The sequence below is a fragment of the Vidua chalybeata genome, chromosome 18 (assembly GCF_026979565.1).
Source record: "Vidua chalybeata isolate OUT-0048 chromosome 18, bVidCha1 merged haplotype, whole genome shotgun sequence".
NCBI classification, from domain to species: Eukaryota; Metazoa; Chordata; class Aves; order Passeriformes; family Viduidae; genus Vidua; species Vidua chalybeata.
The window spans coordinates 7,037,766-7,064,631 of NC_071547.1; the positions used below are offsets into that span (position 1 = coordinate 7,037,766).

Here is a 26,866-nt window from a genome sequence, read left to right on the forward strand (position 1 = left end):
AGAGCCTGAAAACTAATTCCATCTAGAATGAGCTTCAACAAAGCTAGGAACAAAGAGGAGGGGGAGGTATATTACTAAACAAACATTAACTGAGGGAACAGATGGGAAAGGTGATCTCTAGAAAGAAATCCTCTCCATTCTGCCCAGCTCTGGAGGGTGACAAGTACAAAATGGGGCTGTTGAGAGATGGGTTACTTGGAATGTGGTATAAAACTACCCTGAGCTGGGAGAGAAGTGTGGCGAGTGTACATGGAGAGCAGTTACAGCAGTCAACTGCACACAGCAGATCAGTACATCTCTAATTATTATTTGTCTGGCTGGCTAAGCAGTGCAGCATTTAAAACCTAATTTGTTGTATAATTTAATTTTAATTGAGTCTCCTATCCACACAGGACTCGTTAAGCTAGCTGTATGTTTCACTTGCTGTCTTTTTACATGGATACTATGGGAGAGCTGCAGGAGCTGAACCAATCATGTGCTTGCTCTGTGCTATCGCCGAGGTGCAGTAATTCCTTGGTATGATTGCAGAGGGATCTCTTGGCAGGAATATTTGGAAAATACGTTTTCTCAATGCCACAATATAACAAAACAACTTCCTCTCTCAGCTAATGCCACAGTTTACACAAAAGATTTGGTCTTTGGGTTGTTAGTTGCATCTCCCATGTGCTGGTATTTTCCTCTGCCACTCAGAGATAACAATTACCAGTCACTGTGAGCAGTAATAAAAATGAAGCACCATGACAATGCTTTTGAGTGATTGTAACTTCTATTGATGTGCTTCTCTTCAAATGTATAAAAGGCTCTATTCCTCAGTGAGGACAAAGTTGAAAGCAAGCAGGGTATTTTACAGACAAATCCTTTTGGAGGAATGTAAACATTCAGGTCTCAAAGAACCATTTTTTCATACTATTATTACTAAGGGAAGAGTTATAGACTAAGGTCAATAACACAAAGCTCTTAAGTACATGCATCAATTTTGACTCATGTGTGCTTATATTTTTTCCTCACCTGGGGCTCATGTGATTGGGACTGTGGAACAGTACTGTGTTAGGTATCAGTTAAAACTGCAGATCCAAACACGGCTGTATTTGAATAATTTTGCTTCTATCAGTGGCTCTGTCCAGATGTTTTGCACAGGCTGGTGTTACTGTGAGATTTCTGTGGCCAAGGGGATCTGCAGGGCTTCCAGGAAAGGTAAAAAAGCAAAATCTGAGCACTCAAGCTTGTGAACCAAGTGAGAGTATCAATACCAAGAATTGCAAGTTTTGTTTTTTAATGTTTTGTTTCCATATTTTTTGTCTTATTTAATTCAAACTTCAAAATCATTTAAGTGAAGGGGAAAAAAGGGGTCACTGCCTCTGTATAATTTAAGAAGCAGGGACATCCAGGATAGCTCAGATTCTTGTTCCTGTTTTGATTAACATAAAACTGTTTGGAGTCCTTCAGATGAATATGATAAAGGGATCTGTCACTAGAGGGATGTTGCGCAGAAGGACAAGAATTCATTCGGCTAGGAAGCCACTTTATACGGGGTGCTAATTGGTCTAAAAAAATTGTGGTGTGCGTGGTACAAATGTCCCAGGAAAAAGAAAGGAAACCAGTATAAACGAGCAGATCAACAAGTGCACAGCAGCGATACTGTTTTACACAAAGGAGCAGCAAATGGAGGACACGGAAACGAGGTGTTCGGTGCGGTAACACAGAGACAAGTGACGAGTCTCAAGGTTCAGAAGCTCTGTCCCCTGCTCTTGTCCCCGATAATGCCAGGGTTTACTTTGTAAGAATCTCCTGAGCAAAACTGGGGGTGCCTCCTCCGTGCGTGACCCCTCCATCAGCGGACACTGATCCTGCCTCAGTCCGAGCTTGCTTTTTAAAGCCTGGCCCTGGAACAGCAGGGTGTGTTCTTTATTTAGCCGCTGCTGGCAAACCAATGCCTGCTCAACATGCAAGAGTTAAACTACAACAATTTTTCAGGGGATGAGACCCCTGAAACGACCCCAGCCGGCTGCCGGCACACACACGCGCGGGGAAGGCGGCCGATTTGCCCGTAACAAAGATGGCGGCGCGCGGCCTGTACCGCCCACACCCAACATGTCCGCCCACATCCAAGATGGCCGCCTGGGCATCGTCACCGCCTCAGCCCCTCCGCAGGCCCGCTCTTCCCTACGAGCGGCGCGCGGCGCGGCCTCACCGGAAGCGGCGGCGCTCCGGCCGGCGCGGCGCGGCTCGGTGGCCAATGGGCGCGCGGGCCCGCCCCGGCCGCATCAGCTGCTGGGGCAATGTCTGTTGACAGGAGCCGCCCGGGCCGCGGCGCTGCGGTGAGGGGGCCGGGACGGGCCGCGCGGCGGGGGCGCCGCACCCCCGCGCCTCGCCGGCCGCCCCCGCCCCGCTCCAGGGGAGGCAGCGGACGGACGGAGGCTCCCCGCCGGCTCCCCCGGCTCCGTCCCCGTCGGGCGGGGAGCGGCCCTGCGGGGTGGGGGCGCAGGGAAGGGGCTGGGCTGGCTGCGGGGGGCCGGGGGGAGGAGGGAGGGTTTTGCGGCGCCGCACAAAAGGGAGCGGCGGGGCCGCGGCGGCCCCGGGCGTGTGAGGGGGCTGCGGGGCAGCGGCGCGCAGCGCCCGGCCCCGGGGGTGCCAGGCAGCGCCGTGCCGGCCCGGGTGCCGTGTGGTGATGGGGTATGGGCTCGCTTTGTTTGTTTTTGTCAGATGTGAATCCAAATGGAGCAGTCGGAAGGAGGCGGGCAGAGCCAGCAGCAGCCGCAGCCCTGGGGGAAGCTGATCCGGCTGGGTGCGGATGAGGCAGAGCCGCACGTCCTGCTGCTGAAAAGAGAATGGACCATTGGGCGCAAGAAAGGTGGGACAGGGAGGCGCTGCCCTGGCCTGGGGCGGTGTTCGGGGCACAGCGGCCATCCCCCCTCCTGGCCTTTACGGCGTTGGAAGGTGGACTGAAACTGGTTGGGTTTGGGGCTTCCAGCTGTTGGAGGTTGCTCCCCGCGTATTCCCAATTTATTTCTTAGCTGTACGAATATGTAGTTTTATGCTGACCTTTTCTTTTTCAGTAACTTGTGACACGGGCAGGTTTCAAAGTCAGGGTGCCTTTTAGGTAGTCTGTGGCAGTTCGTACAAACAAGGAAACCCGGTTGTTGATTCAGAAGTTTCTGTGCTTCAGTCTTGTTTACGTTCTAGTTTCATTTCTGTGGTTGAAATAAGTTGGAACTGCAATGCAAAATGCTTCGGCTTCACAGAGAAGAAAACACCCACATAAAAGCCCTTAATTCTTCTGACCATATAAAGACTGCCAGCAAGTACTGAAAGTTTCTCTGAGAGTCGATTTGAAAGCTTCATTCCCAGAGTCTAGGACTTGTACTACTTGTCTTTATTTTAAAGGATTTCATGCTCACTGTAGTTGAAACAAGGACTGAAGTTTTTAAACTTTCTTTTATGCTGCCTTGACAGTGCTAATTTTCTTTTTCCTGTTTCTCAGTTCAAGCTGTTTGGCTGATCAGTCACTTCCTGTAAATAGTTGTGAACAAACACCAGATGCTATAGCTCTATGACAAAGGCAGACAGTGTCTTGTAGGAAAAATGTTTTGCAAATTTACAGTTGGTGATACCTATTGAGATTGCTTATCATTAAACTGTGGGTAAATTCTTCAAGCTGATGTCTGTTTGAAGGTTGTCTGGCAGAAAAAAAGGTGAATTCTTTCTTGTTCAGTTGCTTTCATAGCTGTTTGCTAATGGATTAGTTAAATGGGTGGTTACTAGAATACCAAATTGTGATTTATAAGCAATATGAGGTAGTGCCTGCTGCTTTCCTGCTGGATCTGTTGTTGAGATCAGTTCACCCACAGTGTGAATAGGTGGAGGGGAATCATGGTTGTTTATTATAACTTTGTTGTAAGCTAGTGCTTTGAGTCCTTTGTGAGAGATCAGTGGAGAACCTTGAGTGTTGCTTTGAGTATTCAATGTTAAAGTGAGGTAAAAAGACAAGGTTTTCTCAGAGTTATTAACATAATAATGTCAACAGAGATGAGGAAGACTTTCCTGTTTAAAAACAAACAAAAGACTGTAAGATAGAACAGTGATAATAATTTTTACTTTTTTTTTTTTTAATGAGTTATTGGTTCCTACCCCTTCTCCCCAATACACCAGAATAAAACAGAAGTTAACCCCAATGAAACAGCATTACAATGCTGTGGAAAAAGAGCTGAGTGCTGTGACATGTGTGCCTTTAGGAGTTAAACTGAGCACTTCAGATATGTGTGGATATTTCTGTAGCACTCTAGAAAAGAGTTACTGTGATTTGATTTCCATCTTTGAGGACTAAGATTAGGGGAAAAAGGGAACTGAAATATCTTCACACAGCTGAAGTGGTTATATCAGCACACGGGGCTATCTCACCACTTGTATTTATGTGTCTCACACTAGGCTGTGTTGCTGCCTGTGTGACAGCAGAAGTTTTGAACTATTGCAGATGTACATGAGTCAGTTTATGTTGCATTTATAGCCATGTAGAATGCTGATCTGACTATGTAATGTGTATTTTTAAGCTTGCTGGAAAATCTTTCTTTTTAAGGCTGTGACTTATCTTTCCCTGGCAACAAGTTGGTGTCTGGAGATCACTGTAAAATCGTAGTGGATGAAGAGTCTGGTCAAGTGTCATTGGAAGATACAAGGTTGGTTTCTCAGAATGTTCTTGGAGGGACTTTTGTCAAAAGCTCAGCAGGTATTTAATACTAACCCTGAGCTACCATAATAACATTTAATTGCCTTCTGGGTTGAAACAGGGATTCAACATGATATCCTTCAAAACCTCAAATACGAAACTTTCCTCTTTATCTTTGTACATCGTGGGCACATTCCGCTGGCCTGCCAAAGTGCCCCTGATGGCAGCTCTGCCTCTGCTTTGTTGTCATCTGCAAGCCTGATAAAGGTGTATTCCCTCTCCTCTTCAAGGTTGTAATTAGAGATAGGTCCAGGATATCCAGGATAGATCCCTGCAGTGTTTATACTCCCAGGAGCTGTGGGACGGAATGCTACATTTTTGGGAAAAAAAGATTAGCTGAGATGTCTGGGAAGGGTTTATAGTTGTCATTCTCCAGTATAATCCTAAATTTCAGGATGTTCCAAATAGCAAACCAAGCTGTGTTTGCCTGTCATGGCAGTCTGAGTGTAGCTGTAAATCTCACTTGAGAAACTGTCCCTGGCAGAATTGGTTTAAACCAATGTTATGACAGAACAAGCTAAATAAATTGTGCATGATGCAGGAACATACCTGCCTATTTTTTTTTCCCCTTACCACCCCCTGAGGCAGAAGGTGCAGTCAGCAGAAAACTAGCAAAGCCGAATTAAAGTCAATTTTGTGTATGGTGTATTCATGAAAAGGTGAGGCTTGTTACAAGGTAGTGTAGCAGAAAGGCTGCACCCATGGAGCTTTGCCAGGGAGCTGCTTGTGCCTGTAACACTTCTGTGTATCTAACAAAGAGTAAATCCTTGGAGTGCTCTCCCTCTTGTGAGTTGAAGTGTGGCTGCCAGTTGCTGAATCAAGAAACCAAACAGGTTTGATACGACTGCTTGCAGAAAACTCTTCTGGTTCTTCTGGGTCTTCCAATGTTTGTGCCAAATAGCAGATGAGTCCCAGAAAATCAAGCTGAAAGAATATAGTTCTTGAATGTTTGAGTTGGCAGTAAAGATACCCAGAGTCACAGAAAAATACTGCAAGGTCAGCTTTTTCTTCTCTGAAGTGGAAAATAATTTGGAAGCATTGCTGTGGTCAAGCTCAGATTTTTCTGGTGAAGAGGAATGCATTGAAGGAGGCAGTGAGTGTGGGACAGTCAAACTGAGTGGACTTTGTTTCTCTGTTGTGTTTAATCCAAAGAATATAGCCAAATACATGTAGACAGCCAACATTTTGTCTTCTAATGCATAATGAGTTCTTGAATATACTTTGGAAAAATTACCCAAAATTTGCAGGTGAAAGAAAATGTGTAGAGCATTCAAAATTACTGAGTAAATAAAAGTTTGGAAGTAACAAAAGCCAAGAGTTAGCAAATAGTAAAATAAAATACTCAGACTTGCCCTCTTTTGGGATATGTTTCTGCTTTATTTTCCAAACCATGCACTAGTTGCTTTATACTGCTTGAAAGAAAACAAATTGTACAAGCTGACCTAACACAGTGGAGGCAGCAGTTGGATTTCTCCCAGTAAAAGCAGCTGTGAGATTCTCCATTTTGAAAAAGAAATTTTAAAGGCAACTAGTGTAATTTCTTGTTATTTTCTAGGATTTTTTCCTTTTAAGATTCTAAGTAGTAGGTGATGTTTCTGATCAGGAAGCTATTTGGACAAGGCTGATGCTCATGCAGATACTCCCTTTCTGTGGGTAAATCGGAGGTTTGTCTGCAGTTGGTGCAGGTGTCCCCTCTGCTACTGAATTTTCCTCACCCTCCAGTCAAAACTATATCTATGAAAATTGAAAGAGTAGAGAATTACAGTAGAGAAAGGATTCTGTACCTTAATAGAACTCAAAACTCATTTCAGTTTACAGTGTGTTCAGGATTATATGCACTTTAATATCAGGTAACTGTTAACCCAGAAGCTTTAACATAAACTACATTATTTTCCTGGATGGATGCAAATAAATATTAGAAATTATTAGACTGGCATTTTTCTTGGAAGGATATGAAAGTTTTGTACAGTACATAAATCATTCATCTACTTCAAAAGTAATCCTGTTCTGAGTGAAGCTGTTCATATCTATTCTGTAGAGCAGATGGAATTGGGAAGTAAACAGAATTTATGGTTCATTAATGAAATTGTAGAGTCACCAACCACATTGGAATTGAGTCAAGGCCTGATTTGTTTTCTTTCACTGTTTAGAAAAGTGACATTGGAACCTTTTGTGACACAGTTTCACGACACAGTTTATATATGATAGTACTGTTTTTCTTCTCCCCCTGAAAAATGGTACAGCCAGTTGGCATCAATTCAATATCAAGTCCTAATGAATGGCCTTCATATTTGGGATTCTCATTGTACTTTCTACTTATTTTATGGGGAGTTTAATTTGAAACATCAGAGGAACATACAAGTGTCATAATTTATCATGTGTGTCTGGTTAAAAAATACCCACAACATTAATCTGGAATGTCACCATATCTGTTAAAAGCCTCATGCTAAAGCCTGGAATTGGAAGTGAAAGACTGATAAAATTATCTGGGATATTGAATAATTTTTTCCCTTTGGTTGTTGGCTGAACGATAAATATGACTGCTTTCATTTACTACTGCATTGAAGGAAAGCTTATGATTTTCTGTGTTAAGTGATATCCATTTATTCCTATTTCATTTGGGTCCATGTGTGCCAAATAATTCATTAGTCAACTCTCATTGAAGTCTGTGTAACTACAGAACTGAAAATATTTGGCTGTCTGTGGTCGATTTGATGAGAAGGGTCTTGCATAGCTATTTCTGCATCTTGCTTTGTGTAACCAAGCCTGAGTGGTTACTAGATGTGTGATATTTTGGGGTTTTTCCTTTACCCAAAGATAGCTCATGTTATTGTCCCCCAGAATAATCTTGGAACTTGGCAGTCATGACAGAATTACTTCATAAAATACATTATTGTGACATTTTACCCCCTGTGTTTAGTGGGATGTTGGGGCTACGAATTACCTGTAAAAGCTAAAATTCAGTAAAAGACGAGTCTTGTTGCTTGAATTCAGCTGATTTATTACAAAAGAAGGTCTAGTACACTTGGGGCAGGTGGGAGATGCCTTCTGGAAAACTGAGATCAAATTTGATGTTTCCTAGTTAAAGGACCTCTGTTAGGTTTCAGAGGTTGGTGTAAACTTTACTATTTATTTGGCAATTTAAGGAAATACAAATTTTGCTTCACATAATCTTTTAAATGTTATCACTGCCATCGGTGCGAAGTTGAAAATCAGCGTTGTTTTTAACCTACTGACTAGATTCTGTTTTCCTCTTAATTGCTAAACTTTGGCAGTCATTCAGTGATTTCTCTCTTCTGCTGGTTCTTTGGTGCTTATGCCTTTCAGCCTAGTCAACATGTGTAGGCCTGAGGGGAAAAGTATAAGCTAGAGTAGTTTTCTTGCTCGTAGGAGAAGCTTGAAGTTTCATCAGTGTGACCCAAAAATTTTTGTTCATTTCTTGAAAGTTTAAAGTAGCATCTTATTTATGTTGGATTAGTTGATTCAGCCACATAGACTGTGGAAGCAGCTGCAGCAGCAAGACCAAGAACTAATACCTTCATCACGACTTGCTATAGTGCTTCCAAAGGGTTTGATTTTCCTTTTGAAATTTGAATTCATACTTTTGTGTTAGAAAAGAGAAGGGGGAAGGTGCTTATTTCCAAAAAACTCCCCTGCAGTGAGGAACAGTCCATGGTGCCCTCGGCAGGGGCCGTGCCTCCAGGAGGTGGCAGCACAGCTTTGCTGTTACTTCTTGCAGCTGCTCTGCAGAGGAAGAAAAGCAGTAAAAGCAGATATTTTCTGTTCATTCATATTTGGTACCAGTTGCTGAGATTTTGAGTGGCAGGAGTCTGAAATTCGAGAGGGCTGCAGCCCTGAAGCATGCTTACTGCAAGTGAGCTGGAATTATTCAGTACTTCAATAACTTGACTTGGTTATAAAACATTAATGGCTTATGTATACAACATGCCCATAAGGGGATAAAGAAATTAATCAGCAATGCTCTGCATTTTCATTTTCCCTAGTTTAATTTCTTCTACAAGTATTGAATTTTTTATCAATATCAAAATAATTCATTCAAACTCGTCTTTCATTATGTATCACTTTTTTCCACCTTGTTAACTTCTTGCTTTCAAGTTGCAAACAGTCTAAATAACGTCATGATTTTAGGTTTTTTCCTTTTTGAAGGAGGAGGGATTAAAAAATTAACACTGCATGGCATTCCTGACTGTAGAGAAGTTCATTTGTCATGGAACCTCTTATGAAATTTCCAGTATTAAAAGGAAAACACAGCCTGGAGCTTTTTGAATAGAACTTATATTGTCCTTTCAGTTTTATACATAAAGGGTGGAGACTATTGTACAGAAGCAATCATGTAATTATTTGGAGACATTGGCCAAATATCAGGGGTCTTTTGTCTGTCAACTGCCATCTCTTTACCAGTTGCTGCAAATGAGCTTTGAAGTTCCAGTAGCTCTGCATTTCTGTCTTTGGAGAAATGTTTTGTTTCTAGACTTCCTTTTTTTAAAAAATATTTTTTAGTCTACTTACATTTTTAGGGGGCAGCCAATAGCTTTTCTTCTTTAAAAATATCTTGTGCTTTCCCTTCCTTCTCCCATGTAATTATGAAAACATTTATGCTAAGTTATCTTTTCTTTCTCTTTACAGTACTAATGGAACAGTAATTAATAAACTGAGAGTGGTTAAGAAGCAGACATACCCATTACAGACTGGGGATGTGATCTATGTTGTTTACAGAAAAAATGAGCCAGAGAACAGTAAGTGAATAATACTTTTTAAATGGCATGCTTAGTCATTTTCTTTTGAGTCATGAGGGAAAAGAAATATCAGTGTAATAAAATTGAGTAGTTCTGCTTTAAAGGGAAATGTGTTTAAAATCAAGTCTCTAGAGAAGAGGTCATGGATGTGCCAGTTTTTACAGAGACAAATCTGAGCAACTGTCTGAAATTGAAATGTGCCTAGAAGTAATTTTGGTAGAACTAATGCATGGAATGGTAAGTAATGAGGTTCTAATCACATGTCCAGTGCTTCTTTTAGAAGTCAAATTGCTGGGGTAGTTAGTGATACTTTATATATCCCAGTGAAGCAGTTTTTAGCACCAGTAGGAAAGGCTGCAAAAGCTTTTTGTTTTGTGTGTGTGGGTTTTTTGTGTGTGTAGGTTGGCTTTTTTTGTTTTAAAGAGGGGAGATGGGGAAAGCCCTACAGTGAAAGTAGAATTGGTAAAGCTGGAACAATGCTGTATTTACAATTTTCATACAGTAATAAACATATAAACTGTTAATTTAAAAATTCTAGATGCATACTCACTGTTTAAATACTTCTTTATGAAATTGCTGTTAATTTATATACAGACAAATTTATGCTGTCTGGTGTAAATGTTACATGAAGCAGTGATAAGCTGTATTTTTCTGTCTGTGGAGTTTATCTCACAAATCCTTTCTAAGTTGGCACTATTGTAGTTGATGCTACTTAGATGAATCACTTGGGTGAATTTTCCAGGCAATGAACTGAATCACTGATTTCCATTTGGGTTAATAAGTAGTTAAATTACCAAGCCTCCAGTTCTGCTTTTTCAGCTTTTCCACCTTCAAACACAGAGAAAAATTTAAATAGGGCATGCCTGTTTGGCCATTCTAAGTCCTACTGAAGGAGACAATATTTTAACTTCTGATCAGAAAAAGGATTACTGCAAACTAAGACAGTCTTACTTGCTTGTAGGTGGTTGGAGGTGACAAAAAGGTAGCGAGGTAGACAAATTTTTGGGGCAATATTAAATTCAAGTAAGATTGAAAAGAAAAGGATATTATCCAGTTGGTTTTATTAATAGATTCTAAATTAGTTTCTGGCTGAAACTTATGGCATGTCCCAATCTGTATTTTCGAGAGTTCATGTATCTCACAAAGAAATGAAATAATATTGATTGAAGAGAAGTGAGCTCAGAAATAATAAGCTTCTTCGAAGAACTTTGATTCAAGTATCAGTAAAAATACAGTCTGTTCTGACAGAGCAGATTTTAGGTTTAAGAAATAATTAAGCCTCTGGTTCCATGGCTGGCACAAGTTAAACGTCACACAAAAGCTGCTCTGCCTGGTTTCCTGGGAAGAAAAGATCTTGCTGTGCTGCTCCTAATTGCCTCCTAAGTAGGAGTATTAACATGGTACTATTGAGGTGACCCCTTATTTGCCTCTTCCATTGTCATTTAGGGATGCAGCCACTTGTGAATAGAAGTTGTTTATGTGGGATTAAGTTTCTTGAATTTTTATTTAAAGAGCATGATTAATATTTTTAAATCTCTTTCAGATGTTGCTTATCTTTATGAATCCTTAAACACAAAACACGATGCAACTCAAGAACCAGTAGGTAAGGAAGTAATTCAAGATCCATGAAGAGGAGCTAAGCTCCAATGACTAATGTAACCCTCCTGAGAGAGTTTGATTCCTTGGAATTTTGAAGCCATGATGTGGTGACTGTGACACACATATTTTTCTTTCCTTTCCCTCCTTCCAACTGTAGAAGTTAATGTAGAAAACCAATGCCATGTGACCAAAGATACCTCAAGTACAGGAAGAAGTAATGATGAGACCCAAGTTACCTCATCACTGTCAGCTACTCAGTCTTGCTATGAGGAACCACAGCCATCTACTTCTACATCAAACCTCTTTAATGCTTCTCCTACCTCTCCGGTTGAGTCTGCATCTGTTCAGCAGGATAATCCATCTACATCTGGTGAGACTTGGGTCAAGTATTTAAAGTTTGATCACACAGTCGTAGAATATGCTGAGTTGGAGGGACCCATCAGGATCACTGAGTCCAGCTCATCAACTGTTACTCTAGTTTTTAATTTAAACAGTTTGATCTCTTGCCCCTATCTCAGTCTAGAATTTGCTTTGTAAAGTTCTAGTGAAAATACCAGGTGCAGTAAATGTGCAGTTTAACTTTCTCTCTATGGGCAGGCAGGGTGAATCCTGATGGATGAGTTGGAAGGAATTGTGAGAATTCCTGTATGCATTTGTCAGCAGTTCATTGGGACCTCATTGGCTCCTCTGGAAACAAAGCTTTCCCTTTGCTGTGATCCCAACCTGTTACGTATGATCAGTATTGCAAAACTTTGGCCTGGCATCTTTGTCAGGAAGACCTGGTGTGGATAATAGTCTTAAGAATAAGTACTTTCCAGTTGAAAGAGGAATGGGGATTTTAAGGAGGGTTACACAACTAATAGGTTTTTCCCCCCAGGTTTTCCAATTAGATTGGTTCAGAGTGTGTTTAGTAAGTTATGCAGTCTTTGCTTTTCTGCTCCACTTTTTCCTGTTCAGATGTTTGGATTGATGTGTGTGCCATGTCAGGATTTGAGTGCCTTTTGTTTTCACACATCCCATAGCTGTGTGGAGCCATGTTCATGTTTCTGTTTTTATTTTATAGGATCACAGTCCTCAGCTGTCACTCCTGTGCCTGCATTCCCCATCTTAGAATCCATGTGTCTAAGAGCACTGCACGACAAGCATGAAAAGGTGGATGCAAATGCTGAAGCCTCTGCAATTGCTTCAGAAATCACTGACAAAGAAAATGCAGAATCAGATTCTCAAAGAACAGGGGAGGAGGAAAGTTTGGAACCTGCTAAGAAGAAACTAAAAGGAGGCTAGTATACTATAGTATTCTGCAACTTAACCCTCACCCCTGTCCCTCTGGATTTAATTACAACAGCTGTCATCAGTCCTTCAGCTTGTTTCTTTTGTCTCACTTGATTTCTGGTCCCATGAAAATAATGTCTTCAGTAGCAGAAGCTGTAGTGTGTAAAGCAAGAGCCTCTTCTGGGACTGTTACCAGTAAACAGCGAATCAGTGCCTGTCTTTCAGGGATTTTTTAAAATACTTGAATAAAAACAAGTTAAAAAGCGCTTTAAAAACTATTTCCTTCTGTCATTGTAGATGAAGATATTTGTCCAAATCTTTCACCAGCAGCTTCAAGTGAATGTATAATTAAAATTGGCTCTGAAGATGCAAAAACATCAAATGTGAAACCAGATAAGATGGAAGAGACGTTAACTTGCATTATCTGCCAAGAACTGCTGCATGACTGTGTAAGGTATGTAAGAGTTGACAAAAGATTTAATCATGTGGTAATAATGCAAGACATCCAGTGGCAACTGTTTGAGGAGGTCAGGATAATCAGCATTTTCACAAGCCCTTTTGATTTTCATTTTCCTACCCTATGTAGATAGTCAAATCAATGCTAAATAGTTTTTTCAGGGTTATGGGTGTATCTGAAAAAATGAAAGATTTGTATTTTGACTCAATTTCTTTGTTTTCCAGCTTGCAGCCTTGTATGCATACTTTTTGTGCTGCCTGCTACTCAGGATGGATGGAAAGATCTTCTTTATGTCCAACTTGCCGTTGTCCAGTAGAACGTATTTGTAAAAATCACATATTGAACAACTTAGTTGAAGCTTATCTGATTCAGCATCCAGGCAAGTTGAACACTGTTGTCTATAAAATACCTGTGTGGGTTTTACCCTGCTGTTTTCTCTGACATGGCTTGTCAGAAAACAAGTGCTTTAACATCACATAATAACCTGTGGAAGGTGATGTAATAATGTGAGTGTGCTAAGAATGCTTCATTTTAATTTGTTACTTAATCATGAGAAGGATGCTTTTGAAAAATATACTTGAATGTAGATTTCATTAAGTTTGATCATGACCTCTTGAAAACAAAACTTAAGTTGCCTGATGCTGGACCTCCTTAACAGAGAGGGGAATTTAACAGAGATGATCTACAACTCTCTCATCCAAAAACAAGTCTTAATGGAAATGAAAACACAATAATGGTAACTGCATTAAGAAAGTAGAGTGCAGATAAGGGATGTGAGGTGTTATTTTCTCTTGAAATTGGAATTTGGTTCTCGTGCCAGATAAATGTCGCAATGAAGATGATGTTCGGAGCATGGATGCCAGAAACAAAATTACTCAAGACATGTTGCAGCCTAAGGTGCGGAGATCTTTTTCAGATGAGGAGGGAAGTTCTGAAGATTTACTGGAATTGTCTGATGTAGATAGTGAATCCTCAGATATCAGGTATGTCTGTTTTTAAGTTGTGTGCTGAATTAGATGTGCCTGTGTTTGAGTGCACAGACCCACAAACTGAGTTAGTTTCACAAAGGTTCTTATTCCTGATAGTGTTTCTGTGAGCATTGCCAGAATCTGTTTGCAGATTAATTTCACTCTTGACAGTAATTAACTTCGTAGTTTTGCTGGCCATCCTTTTGAACCTTGAGCAATCAGCAGAAATTAGAACTTTTAAGAAATCCAGCAAGATTCAGTTTGTGACCAACAGTTCTATGTTGAATTGTGCAAAAAAAAAAAAAAAAAAAAAAAAAAAGACAGGTTTGTGGCTAAGATTTTATCAGGAGATAAAGCAGTCCATGATCTATGAATGCGTTTGCAATGATTGTGCTTTCTTATGTGCCTGCAATGCTGCTCTCACTTGGTGTATGGTACCAAAGCAGCTGATGCTTGACTCTAGGAATTCCCAAGTACCAAAATACCTCCTCTTTATTTTCAACAGCAAACACTTTTTGCTCAATGTCTACATTGGAGCAGAAGAATTCTTGTAGATAATTCTTGTATGGGAACAGAAGAATTCTTGTAGATAACTTATCCAGCTTTGTTCTGCTCTCTCTTTCGGTCACATTGCTCTTTGTTTTCCTTTTGTTTAAAACTTCTTGAGGAATACTGCAAAACCCAAAGTTTTTATCTGTCACATCTACAGCAGAGCTAGGTACTGAGTTACATAAACTTTCGTCTGTCACTGAATGAGGAAGTCCTAAATTTAAACTTTGAGAGTCTGACCAGCCTTGTCTAGCATAGTGACGTAAGTTGTATTTGCATTTGTTTGGTATAATTTCATATTGTTCTTTCAGTCAACCATATATAGTATGCAGACAGTGCCCAGGGTACCGAAGACATTCTGTTCCAACTGTGCCTGGCACAGGCCAGGAGACAGAGGCAGGAGGAATGCAGGCTCTGGGAGATGCTCCATCAACCTCTGCCAACTTCCCTGCAGGTCAGTGTCACATTGCCCCAGCAGTGCAGCACTAAAATACTGCAACTCAGACACTTGAGGCAGAGTCACAGAATGGCTGGGGTTGGAAGGGACCTTTGAAGATCATTTCCAACTCCCCTGAGCTAAGGAATGAGCTGTGCTACAACAATGAACTAAATTAGACCTAAGCAAGCTCCCTCTCACAGGACTGTGAGAGCAACTCCACACCGATGTCTTTGCAAATACAACATTTGGCTGTGATTGTCCAAAATGGGTTGTTGATGGTTGAAAAGTTCTTAACCTTTTCTACATACTGAAATATTTTACACACCTGTGCAGTTTAGAAGTCTGAATGCTGTTTTTTTGCAGTTTTATAGAGTCTTTTAAAAAGGTTGCTTGTTACTTCAAGATTTTTATATTGTTAATATTCACTAAGATTCCCCATCCAGATTGCAATTGTGTAAATTGCTCAATCTTTGTTTCTTTCCTTTTTAACCCATCCAGCTGTTCAGGAATATGTGTGTCCTGCTCAAGGAAGTCATGTAATATGCACCTGCTGCTTTCAGCCAATGCCTGACCGAAGAGCAGAGCGTGAACAGAATCCTCATGTTGCTCCTCAGCAATGTGTGTACATTTTTTATTTTACTTTCTACAGAACTCTCTCCTTATTTATTATTAAACTTATATTTACTTGAAGACTGTTTTTTATATGAATCTTCTTTATTTGGACACTTGGAGTGACAGCATGCAAGAATCTTCCTTTAAAGAATTTATTAGTCCTTTAAAGAATGTATTTTAAATGAGAAAGTTGTACCTTTTTTAAACCAAGTTTATTAGGGCTCTGTTACTGATTTATGAGAATGTGTTCATGTCCTTACAAGGGTTTTCTTTATTTTACAGGCACAGTTTGTCTGCAGCCCTTCTGTCACTTGTACTGGGGCTGCACTCGCATGGCATGTTTTGGCTGCTTGGCACCATTCTGTGGTATTGTGGAGTAATTTTTTGCTTATCAGCCTGTTCAATTTGCAATAATGTCTGCCTGTTGTGAACTTTAAGTAACTTAAGAGACATAGATTAGTTTGTAGCCCAGTCATGCAAAAAGAAGCAAGGCCTGTGTCCTCACATCACAAACACAAAAAATTGAAGTGGTGTGTGTGTCTTAACTTTGAGAGGGTTTTTAACTTTGTGTCTTCATGCAATATTGGGGTTAGAAGCTACACTTGCTGAGCACAATTCTTTCCAATATAAAAAAACATGGTGTGTTTCAGTCTAGTAAGAGAATCATACAAACAAGTGCAAAAGCACAGAAGAACTGATGGTAACGGATCAGAAAATAACCTTGCCCTCTTAAACATGCAGACTTCTGAAACTCAGGGGTTTTTGACATTTAAAAAAGTAAATTAGAGCAGTTGGAAGGGCTTGGCTGCAGTTTGGAGCTAATGGAATATGCTTTACTAGCACAGGTAATTTGTGCAGCTTGGTAATGTTTGTGGACTGAAGCTGAAATTTTAAAATCTCAGTATCTTCTTTTTGCCACTAGAAGTTATAAATCACATGCATTAGCAAATGTTGAAGGCAGTCATGTACTTGGTGCTCACGTGAGCCTGTGCATGTTATTTCAGGAAACAGAAGAACCTTCAGAAAATGTGTGAGGGCCACCGGGTTTGGGCAAAAAATAGTAACTTTTCTTCTTCTTGTTCTGATTAGAAATAAATCTTGGTGATAAGTGTTTAGATGGAGTCCTGAATAACAACCACTATGAATCAGATATCCTAAAGGTATGTTTAAAAATCATTGTGTGTGATAATAACAAATATAAAAGTTTAAGATGTACTCACTAATGAAATGGAAATGATGTGCTGCCTAACAGTTACTGTGTCACTTGCAGAACCTGATTCTAAAAGGCTGATTAAATGAGCTCCAAATGATCATCCAAAATACTATTGAAGAGAAAAATAATTCAATAAAAACATACCAGGAAAGCTTGTTAAATATTTTGTCCCAGACAAGTATGGGAAAATATTTTGCCCATACTATAATAGGGTTGCCTAAATTAGATAAACTGAGTGAATTCTTGATTTGAGGGAAATGTGACCAAAGAGAGAATGAGAATGTCACCATGAGAATGTGACTAGAATGAATCTATTTGCAAACTTTTGGCAAAAGTGGAGATCTGAAAAAAAGATACTTAGTAGAAGGTTTTATTGGTGGTCTGAATCTATCATGGTAATTAAGTTACAGGTATTTAATTTTTACTTGTCATTAGCATAAACCCATTCTGAAAACATACTGATAGATTTGGAAATATTTGAGAATAAATGGCTTGCTTACTCTTTAAGATTGAGATTTTTCTAAATTAAACACTTAAATTGCTCTTTTCAGGATTACCTGGCATCCAGGGGTCTGACATGGAAAAATATGTTAAATGAAAGTCTCTTAGCTCTTCAAAGAGGAGTTTTTATGTTGTCAGGTATGTGTTGTGTTCAGTTTGCATGTGCATGACTCCTTGATTGGATGTAACTCAGCAATGTTATCAAGAAGTTTGGAGTTCTGTGTACAGAACAAGTGCAGTCCTGGCTCTTCAGTTAAACCTGATTCATTAAGCCTTGCATTTTACAAACTGTTATTCTCCCCAGATTACAGAATTACTGGGAACACAGTGCTTTGCTACTGTTGTGGCCTTCGCAGCTTTCGAGAACTCGCCTACCAGTACAGGCAGAATATTCCTGTTGCTGAATTGCCAGGTGGGGACTGTTTTGCACAGTAAGGAGGGGAAAAGTAATTTAAAGAGTTAACGTGAGTGTTATCTTTGTATCGGTGTTCTTTTGGCACTTTACATGTCGCCCAGTGCAAATCTTGTTGCAGGGCTAATGTCTTAGCTCCTTGCTTCACTTGTCAGCTGCTAAGCTTGTGTATAGTTATTTTCAGACTCCCTAATGGAACCTTTTCTTTCAGTATCATTTCTCATCTGTAGAATAAATATATCTGCAGAGTGAAAAGAGGAACTCAGTAAAATCAGAATATAGTCAACAGGAACCAATTGCTGCAATTAAATACATTTTCCCGTTTCAATACATAAAATGATGCATCTCATGAAGAATTTAACATTTTACCAGCTCTCAACTAGGAACAAGAGTGCTTTCATAAACTGATTCTAAATATTTGCATTTACAATTTTAGTATAAAACAGCATGCAAGCAGCTCTCCCTCCTTCAGACCTAAATTTTGTTTGGATCAGAAGCTGTTCCAACAGTTTGCTTTTAAATATTACTTTTGTCAACTTAGTTCTTGCTGTTAGCAACATCTTCCCAGTCTTAAGTTATTGAGAACTCTGTTTGTGCTGCTGTGCACAATGAGCAAAAATTGTGTACCTGGTTTGCCCTTAGCATTGCTTGTCAGTTCAGCTGCTGGACAGCTGAGTTGTAATGTATGTGAAGGTGGGGGAAAGCAGCAACTCTACCCAAATTAATAATCTTTCTTTTGTATGGAAATACATCTAGACAAATGCTGAGTGTCTAATCAAGTCCATCTCTATTAAAATAAATGGTAAAACTTCAGTTGACAGCACTGAGAAGCAAATACTTTCATCATAAGTCTGCATTAACATTAAAAACTACCTTCACAGAGTGCTGTGAAACGATACAGTTCTACAGGCATTTCTTGCCAATTATATGTTGTTTCTGATGAGAAACCACCATTAGCAGTGGCTTAATAATCTGGGTCACTTTAATGACTTTTGTAATAAATGCAGCATTTTGTTTGCTCTTCCTGTAGTGACTGTCACGTCACGTCCTGATTGCTACTGGGGACGCAACTGTCGAACTCAGGTCAAAGCACATCACGCCATGTAAGTTGTACACTTTAGAAGGTGGTTTTGCCTTATGTTTCTTAAAAAAAACAAGCCAACAACAATCTAAATGCAGCCTTTGAAGTGCCAGAACTTAGAGCATAAAGCAGGATTTGGTGAGCATTGGGGAATTTTTTGTCATTTTTCTTCTTAACACAACTTTGAAATTAGTCCTCCGTGCACATCAAGGGCACTGCCAGCACTTGTAAGTTAATGTAACCCATGGCTGACACTTCTTGAGTCTGTTTTTCCACCCACTGGGGTGGAAGGATTCTTTTAGTGAAGTGCAGCTTCCATTGAAGGGATCAGTTGGTGGGAATAATTAGCAACAGGAGCAGCTTGGAGCACGTAACATGAGCCACAGCAGGTTCCCGAGGAGTTTCTAGGTCTTACATTTCTGACCCAAGGAATCTGGCATGCCACAAAAATGAAACTCTGAGCCTGAAAAGAGATTAACCCTCTACTTGTCAGCCTTGGACTCCTGGTACCTGGTGAGAAATGTCCTTCCAAAGCAAATCAGGCTTCTTGAGTAAAAATATCAAGGCCTTTGATGACCAGTGCAGTTTTAGTCTTACAAAAAGATGCACATGTAGTAAGACAAATATTAAAGACTAATAAAACAAAAATTTTCTCCCTAAGAACTTAACTGGTTTCTGAGAGGGTTGAAAAATCCTTCTAGCCTTATGAATAATTCTCTAAATTCTCAGTGTAATTTAAGATAGAGGAGCTGTTACCCCTTATTGAGGAATTGCCTTAATGAATAGAAGATTCTGCAGTATTTTTCTAATGTTGCAACGTACATACCCACTTAGCATAATTCCTTTAATATTTCAGGTACTGTGGGTTGAAAATAACCAGTCTGAGCAGCTCAGGCAAGCAGATCATAAGACAGACTTGTAAAATATTCATCTGCAGTCTCTTACAAATTCAAGGGTTTTACCAAATAGCTTTCAAAAATAATTTTGGATTTAAGTTGCAGATGTAATTTGAAGTACCACTGCTATCTGTAACTTCACATTATAGGACTGTCTGTGTTCCCAGAGGAGATTTTGTTTTGAAATGTTAGCGTTAATTCAATATCAAAGTACTCACCAGTCATCTTTGTTCATGTTGTGGATAATTTCATCTAGAATAAAAATGACTCAGGGTTTTTTTTCCTTTTTTTTCCTCCTTTCTTTTTTTTTTCCCAAGCATTAGTCCTTCCTAGAACTTTACTGGCTGCTACTCTTAGTTCCTAAAATCCATAAAAGCAAACAATCCTGTCATACCACTCCTTTATATCCAGATAATATTTTAGTTTTTTAATTGAGATAATTTTTTCTGCCAAGTAATTAGATTATGTGAGCAAGATTTTCTGATCTTTGATCTAGTCCAGCTGAGGGGGAAATTCAGGATCTCCTTTGCACCATTTCCTCCACACGTAGTGACACACTCAACACCCCAACTTCTGTTTCAGTTGTGTGTGAGGGGCCACATGGCCCAAGCAAGAGAAAAACCAGGAGTGAACAGTGAAATGTTTTTGAGAAGTAGGAAGAAGTGCTTGGTACTAAATTATGTTACCTGTTTAATCCGTGAAGACAGGTTTGCCATTCCCATAAAGCTTACATAATACAGGCTGAGAAACTTTTTCTTTCCAGAAGATTCTAAGCCACTAAGATATGTGTTTATGTTGAAATGTAAAATTAGCCTGGTTAATTCTAGTTCTTAATGACTTGTGTAATGCTGTCTACTAAAAGTTACTAATATCTTGCAGGGGAAAATTAAATCACCGATTCCTGTTTTAATTGCCTTCTGGGTTTGAAGTATGCAGAAGTATAGAGGAATGCTTTTAATAACAGGTTTTCTGTGTGCATAATAAAACTAATGAGGGTTAGCCAGGAGAGATGTTGAAAATCCTGTTACGTGTAAAATGACAGTAAAGTATGATCTAAACAGGTTCTGAAAAAGAGATTTTTAGTGTGTAAATGGTCTTCTTTAGAGTATTTAACATTTAAAATACCCTGTGCAAAATGCTGACTTGCTTTTGTTGCCTGACTTCTGAGAACTTTGTTATATTTTAATATTCTTATGTTTTTCTTTATTTCAGGAAATTTAATCACATTTGTGAGCAAACACGATTCAAGAACTGAAAACTTGTAGTCTGTAGAGAGGGGACAAAAGCCTGTTACACTGCTTGTACAGTTTAATGTTTCAGGGGATCTGCTCAGTTCCCCCATAGCAGGGAATCATTAACTTTTCCATCAGGTAACCTGATGTGAAATTTTTAATTAGTAGAATTTTACAGCTGTACATGAATAAGGTAGATTTTTTTTTTCCAAGGTAGTCCAGCAAGCATTGCATTCCATGCTCATGACTACAGTGTCCCTGTGTCACTTCAGTGAAGAACACAAACAAATCACACTCACAAAAACCAGCCATATCTTGGGATGACCTAAGAATAAGGAGTGTATTTGCACTACTTGTGAAGAAACTAAGAAAAATCGTTAGACTTAAAATAGAGAAGCTTTGTAAAAGTATCTGATAGGTATTTCAAGAGCCATTAATATGTAAGAAGGATATTGTCAGTGTATATTTGTAACTGCATTTTGTTGCTACCCATTGCATTTGGGCTAGAAACCACATTAATATTCCTTTTTAAAAAATCCATCCAATAAACAGCTGTTTCAACTGAAAGCTTCTACCATATGTGCAGTGTTACAGTGGAGGTAATAGTTTCCTTTCTTAGTTTAGACGATGTTTTTATTCACGTGATATTGCAAAAAGAATTGCACAAAAATTTGAAGATCACATTTAAAGTTGGGGTAATACTTGAAGCAGAAGAGACATCTGCTAATATTACTTCTGTCATGTTTTATATCAGAAGACCAAACAGTGCTTTTGACATAGAGCAGCCAGTAGGACACACTGGTTCATTTTTTTGTATTTCTTTTTTGGTTTGATACCATGTGCTAAATATGTACCTCTGCAATGCAGCTGTTCTCTAGCATGCATACACTGGTGAAAACGTAGAAAAAGGTGTAATTTAAGACAGAATATAGCAGCTTTACTGGAAGGAACAATCTTACAGAAAATGAGTGTATTTGGACAAATTGTAGCAATATGGATGCATTTCTGGATAGGGATCGAGATAGGGATCATGAAGGGGCACACTGGTGTCACTGACATAGGAAATGTAGATTTTACTTTCATGCCTTCTGCAGAGCTCATTCAGGAGATGTCCCAAGTGTCGTTAAAGAAATCTCAACTTTCCCCCTTCCCTACAAATTGATATGATCATAATCTGGTTGCTAATGTTGACAAACCTCGACTGGGACCAATTTTGTTTTCGTCATACTTAGAAGAGTGAAGCAGAACGAGAAGAAAGCATACAAAGTTACCTCTGTAGAGACCATGTTGTTTTTAAGTATGCCTTATTTTATGAGCAGGATTTATACTTGGATGTTAAAAAGTGTACACACAGTATCTTGTGATATAATGGAGCACAAATGATGCAGCACATCGTGTCTACTGGTTGCAGTGAATTAAACAACTATTTCCAGTAATGCACATCTTAATATAATTGCTAATTAGAATGATGTCTTTCTGTTTAGATTTTTTATTTTTGAAAATAGCTGTCGCAAGGATGGGTCTGTTGACCATGCCCATATGCTATTAAAAATACACTTTGGTGTGGACTTCTCTTCCTAATCTCTGGGCATTTTCTCCTGTGAGTAGGATTGAAATTGGATCTGGAATATTACTTGAAACTTCCTTTGACAACAACAGTGTGTTTCTGTCTTTTAGTATTAACAATGTTCTATTGCTTCTGTATTTGTATTTTATGTTTAGATTTTTTAATGGTTATTGTATCTTCTCAGGACAACCATTCCCAGCTGGTTTTGATCTCATTTCATCTCTGGCTGTGCATGTAGCAAATTGAGTGCAGTTGTGGAGATCAAGCCTTTGCACATTATATGCAGAAATGTGCTTTACATTCTCATTCACCACTCCCACACCCCAGATGGGCTTTCAGCACAGCCTTGTCACTGTGCTGGCGTTCAAGCCTCTTGTGCTGAAGTTGTTTTGTTGGTCAGGAGTAATTTGCACTTACTCAAGTCATGTTTGTGTAGGGGTGTATTGTGTGACCATAAGGAAAAAAAATGGGGGAAAAAACCCCAACAGCAGAACTCACATGCTTAACATCTAAAGTACCTGTGCAGTAGATGTTCTTAAAATTCTTTTTCTAAACCCCTCTTCCTTTTTCCCTGTCACAGGTAATTAATCTGCCTTTCTATGCATATAGGGTTGCAGTAGTGCAATGGAATGAAGGGATTTTTTTGTCATTTATATTGTACCAGGAAGAGATCAGAAATTGACTTGCAGATGGAGAGGGTGAATAAATCCTGATCTTTATATGCTCTTAAGTAACTAAGAGTATCTGTCATGGGTATTACATACTCTACATTAGACCTTTTTAAATGTATGGTTACCAGGTGATAGTTAATGTGATAAATGTATGAACTATGCTTGGTGTAATTGTTTAAATACTTTAAAGGTGCAGCATATTTTTAACCTGTCTAAAGCACATCCCCACCTCCTTTATAAGAGATGTTTGGAAGCTGAGCATGAAGTGTGGTAGAATAGATGTGGAAACTGAGGTGATTATGATAGGATTTGACATAGTGGTGAACAAGGTAAATAGTCTCTCTCTTTGAGAAAAGTTCTTTTATAAAGAAGGTGGAGAGTAGTTCTTCCAGTTCTCTTTTGTGGTTTATTTTTTTTTCCTGAACTAAGAAGTTATTAATTAAAAAAAGAGAAAAAAGCTACTGAAGTTGTCTGTCTGTTTCTTCTGTGGCATGTACTGTCAGAATGGAAATGGATGTATGCAACACTTGCTAATACTTGGTGAAGCTGTTAATTATATGGATGTTGAGATTTTACAAGTAATTACCATCCCTGAACTTGTAGTAACTGAAAATGACATGAGTTATATCATTCTCAAACTTCCTTAGAAGTGTCTGATGATACTGCAGAGGATCATCAGTATCCCTACAGGATGTATAATAAATTGTATGAGCAAAAGATTATTAAATAGAACCAAGAGGGCTTCAAGATGCTAACAGATTAAAAAGCTTGCTACTTTTTAAAAAGTAGTTACTATTTTAGTTTCTTGCAACACCATAAACACTGAAGTGACAAGTATTTTACCACCTGACTTAACAGCAGCCTAGATGAAATTACTGTAATACTGTGTTCATCTTTATTATAATTTAATTTGTATAAATTTTAAACTAACTACTACAATGTTTTCTGAACAGAACTTTAGCCTTGTTGAGTAAATAGGAGGACTTGCCTGCACCCTGTTGTGTCTGAGGTGGAAGACAGGGATGCCAGAGTGGTTAAGCTTCAAGTTGTGGTTTAGCATCGCAGGATTTTTGTGCTGCTGCCATTCCCATACTTGAAGCTGGATACCCTTTAATGTTGTAATTTATGTTGCTGTTCTTAAACCAGCTGTCTGGCTAAATTTAAGTGAAACTCAAACTCAGGTTAAGTATTGTGAAAGTGAAAATACAGTGTTGTTCCATGCACCAGAAAGATGAGCTGATAGCCTTTAAAACTGGTAATTTTGACTGGCCTTGCACTTGCAGTGGTTGGTTTAAATGTTTTTATACTCCATTATGTCAACAAATGACTTGTAACTAATTTAGTTTGAGGAAGCTGCTGATTTGGGATTTATGCACTACTGAGAGATCAGGTCTGGCACAGCCAAAGCTCTTCCAAGCACTTTCTCTATAAAGAGTAAAGAAAAACTTTGGTGGGACTGAGGGGAGCAAATGCATGGCCACAGGCAGCTCCTAGAGCCCTTGGAGTGGCTCAGGTACTTGAACTCTGCAGGATAATTTCTGCTTAAACTCTGAAACACTTTTCATTGTATTTACCAGGAAAAACTTGGTATTTGACAGTCCAAGATTAATCATTAGCGCTTTCATTCAGCAAACAAAGTACATGCATTCGGTATCAATTTCTAGTCTTCAGCAGGACTGTGTAGGGCAGATGGCTTAGCCTGCAGCAAGAGCTTAGGGAAATAAGTTGATTCAAGTAAAAGGAGTTAGGACTTTGGGAAGTGAATGCTTATTCCAAATTATGACCTGAAAATCTGGTTTCTTATGGCCCCTTAGAAGTCTGCTGGAAGGGAGCTTTATTTTTTTATAGTCTGCCCTCTTAAAAATAAGTCAACAGTCACTGAAAGTTAGGAAAAAAACATCTTGATTTCAAGAACATGTGAGGATTTTGCATTTTTTCCACCTATTTTATCTAACATTCTTTCAGTATGATGTTTGGGAGCTGAAATATCACTTACACAATTCCAAGGAATAGGTTCTGAAGAAAACTAATTATACTATTTCCCACAGCAATGCTTAATATGCAAAGATTGCTTCTAAATCTGCTTTCCAGGTCATCCATCTTTTCTTCACACTTCCATTTTGACTTTCAATGAGGTAATTTCACCCTTAAGCTCATTAGTTTCCATAGGAAATGAATTATAAAAAATGCTAAGTGTGCCATATGAGGTTTAACATCAAAGACATTTCTAGACAGACCATGAATATATGTTGAAGCTGTATTTAGTCTCTGTTGGGTATTCTTTTCAGTGCTGCTGAGTTTCACTTGCTTTCATTAGGTAAGTGTTGGCTTAGGACTTACCTTTTCTTTTCCCTTGCAATTCAAATTAATCTTTAATTGTTTAGAATAAAATCTACTGACTGGACTGTTTGAGTCAAATGTGTTTTGTTAGGGCTCATGTGCCACCCTCCTGAGGGAGAAAAAAAACCCCAACAAAACAGTTCTGAGTAGAAAGAGTTGCAACCAACTGCTCTTAACAAAAAGTTAGAGTTCTGAAAAGAAACCTCAGTTCATGTTTTGCTACTAAGTTATAAGTGGATTTTTCTTGCTAAATGCTATTCTGAATCTTCCAAGTTAGGATGCATTACCTGGATGTTAAATCTGTTGTTTTCCCTTTGAGCCTCCATTCCCAACCAGTTCAAGTACCTGACAGTAAGAACCTCAGCACACCAGATTCTTGTCAACTTGTACAGTTCCAAGCTTTTATTTTGAAGCTCTGTTTGTACAGTGAAAAAATTGGGAATACCCACATATTTTTGTCCTATTTAGTCTACCTAACACATTGGCTAGGGTTTGACTAGTATATTCCAGAATAATTAATTTAAAAAAAGAATAAAGGTGAATATTACTCACTTTTGTTGAAAAGATTACTTCTCTTTGCTAGCTCCATAATGTTTTTTTTTTTACATTTTTCTCCCATGCAGTTGTGATTGGAATTATTTTTTCCCCCTCTTTAGTGAGTGTTTGGAGAGCTTATGCATTTTGCTGCTTGGTTACAGAACACAGAATCATGCAGCAAACCCTGCACTGCACAAGGGTAAAACTGAATCCAAGCCCATGCATGAGGGATGAGGTTTTCTGTCATTAAAAGTGGCACCATAGCTCTCCAAAGTAATAATAGCTGTTGGGAACAAAATAAATGCCATAAGTAATACTATTTGAACCTAATCCTAGTCAATATTTACAGCTGAGAGTATTAAAGCACTTTATTCCACCCAGAGCTGTCAGAATTCCTTAACTCTGCACTGTGACTTTTTGGAAGAGTTTACGTAGAAGCTGTTTCTGTTTGTGATCTGGGGGGGGGGGAGGGAAAGAAAATAGAAGAACTTTTAAACAGTTGCTTTAGCTATAAGAGAAGGAAAATATTTTATACATCCTTTGAAGGTACAAAATAAACACAAATACCTTTTCAGCAGTTATTTTTAGTGATCTGCCTAAAAAAAAAAATCCAAAAAACCCCTAATCAAACAAAAGAACTTCAAAAGGCTGGTCAGGAACTGAAGTCTCCCATGGGGTACCTGCAGCACCCACCTGCAGGCACTGAGCTTCAGCATCTTCTGGTGCCAGAAGGCATCACCTTTAAATAATTGGTAAATTAGCCACCTCTGTTCAGAGAATAAGCAGCACTGTTCAGTATTGCATGTTTGTCAGGAGCAGGGCCTCTCTCACCACATACATGTGTATATATATATATGTGTGTGTACAGTCCAGGCTGCAGCCAGGGTGTCTGGTGCAGTCCTGTAAATAATTGCCCATGTGCTGCTGCAGCAGGCACTGATGGATCTGAAAGGAAACACAAACCCCCACAGAAACCTCCTCTGGCAGCAGTTAGACAAACCTGGTGAGCAAAGTCTGGTCTTTGGTTACACAACAGGTAG

At 39.2% G+C, this 26,866-nt stretch overlaps 1 protein-coding gene across 2 annotated transcripts; it reads left to right on the forward strand.

Moving 5' to 3' along the window:
• Window positions 1–2,245: 2,245 nt before the first annotated feature.
• CHFR (checkpoint with forkhead and ring finger domains) lies at window positions 2,246–23,410 on the forward strand. 2 transcript variants are annotated; one of them, XM_053959494.1, is made up of 18 exons: window positions 2,246–2,318; window positions 2,704–2,851; window positions 4,574–4,673; window positions 9,371–9,480; window positions 11,024–11,083; window positions 11,237–11,449; window positions 12,143–12,358; window positions 12,649–12,805; window positions 13,033–13,187; window positions 13,629–13,791; window positions 14,637–14,779; window positions 15,263–15,382; window positions 15,659–15,742; window positions 16,466–16,536; window positions 17,141–17,228; window positions 17,395–17,502; window positions 18,533–18,605; window positions 20,692–23,410. In XM_053959494.1, the coding sequence occupies exons 2-18, from the start codon at window positions 2,716–2,718 to the stop codon at window positions 20,732–20,734; spliced, it is 2,040 nt and encodes a 679-aa protein (XP_053815469.1). In that variant the 5' UTR covers window positions 2,246–2,318; window positions 2,704–2,715; the 3' UTR covers window positions 20,735–23,410. The 2 variants fall into 2 exon arrangements, with proteins under 2 accessions (XP_053815469.1, XP_053815468.1); XM_053959493.1 differs by lacking the exon at window positions 2,246–2,318 and adding an exon at window positions 2,368–2,473.
• The last annotated feature ends 3,456 nt before the right edge of the window (window positions 23,411–26,866 follow it).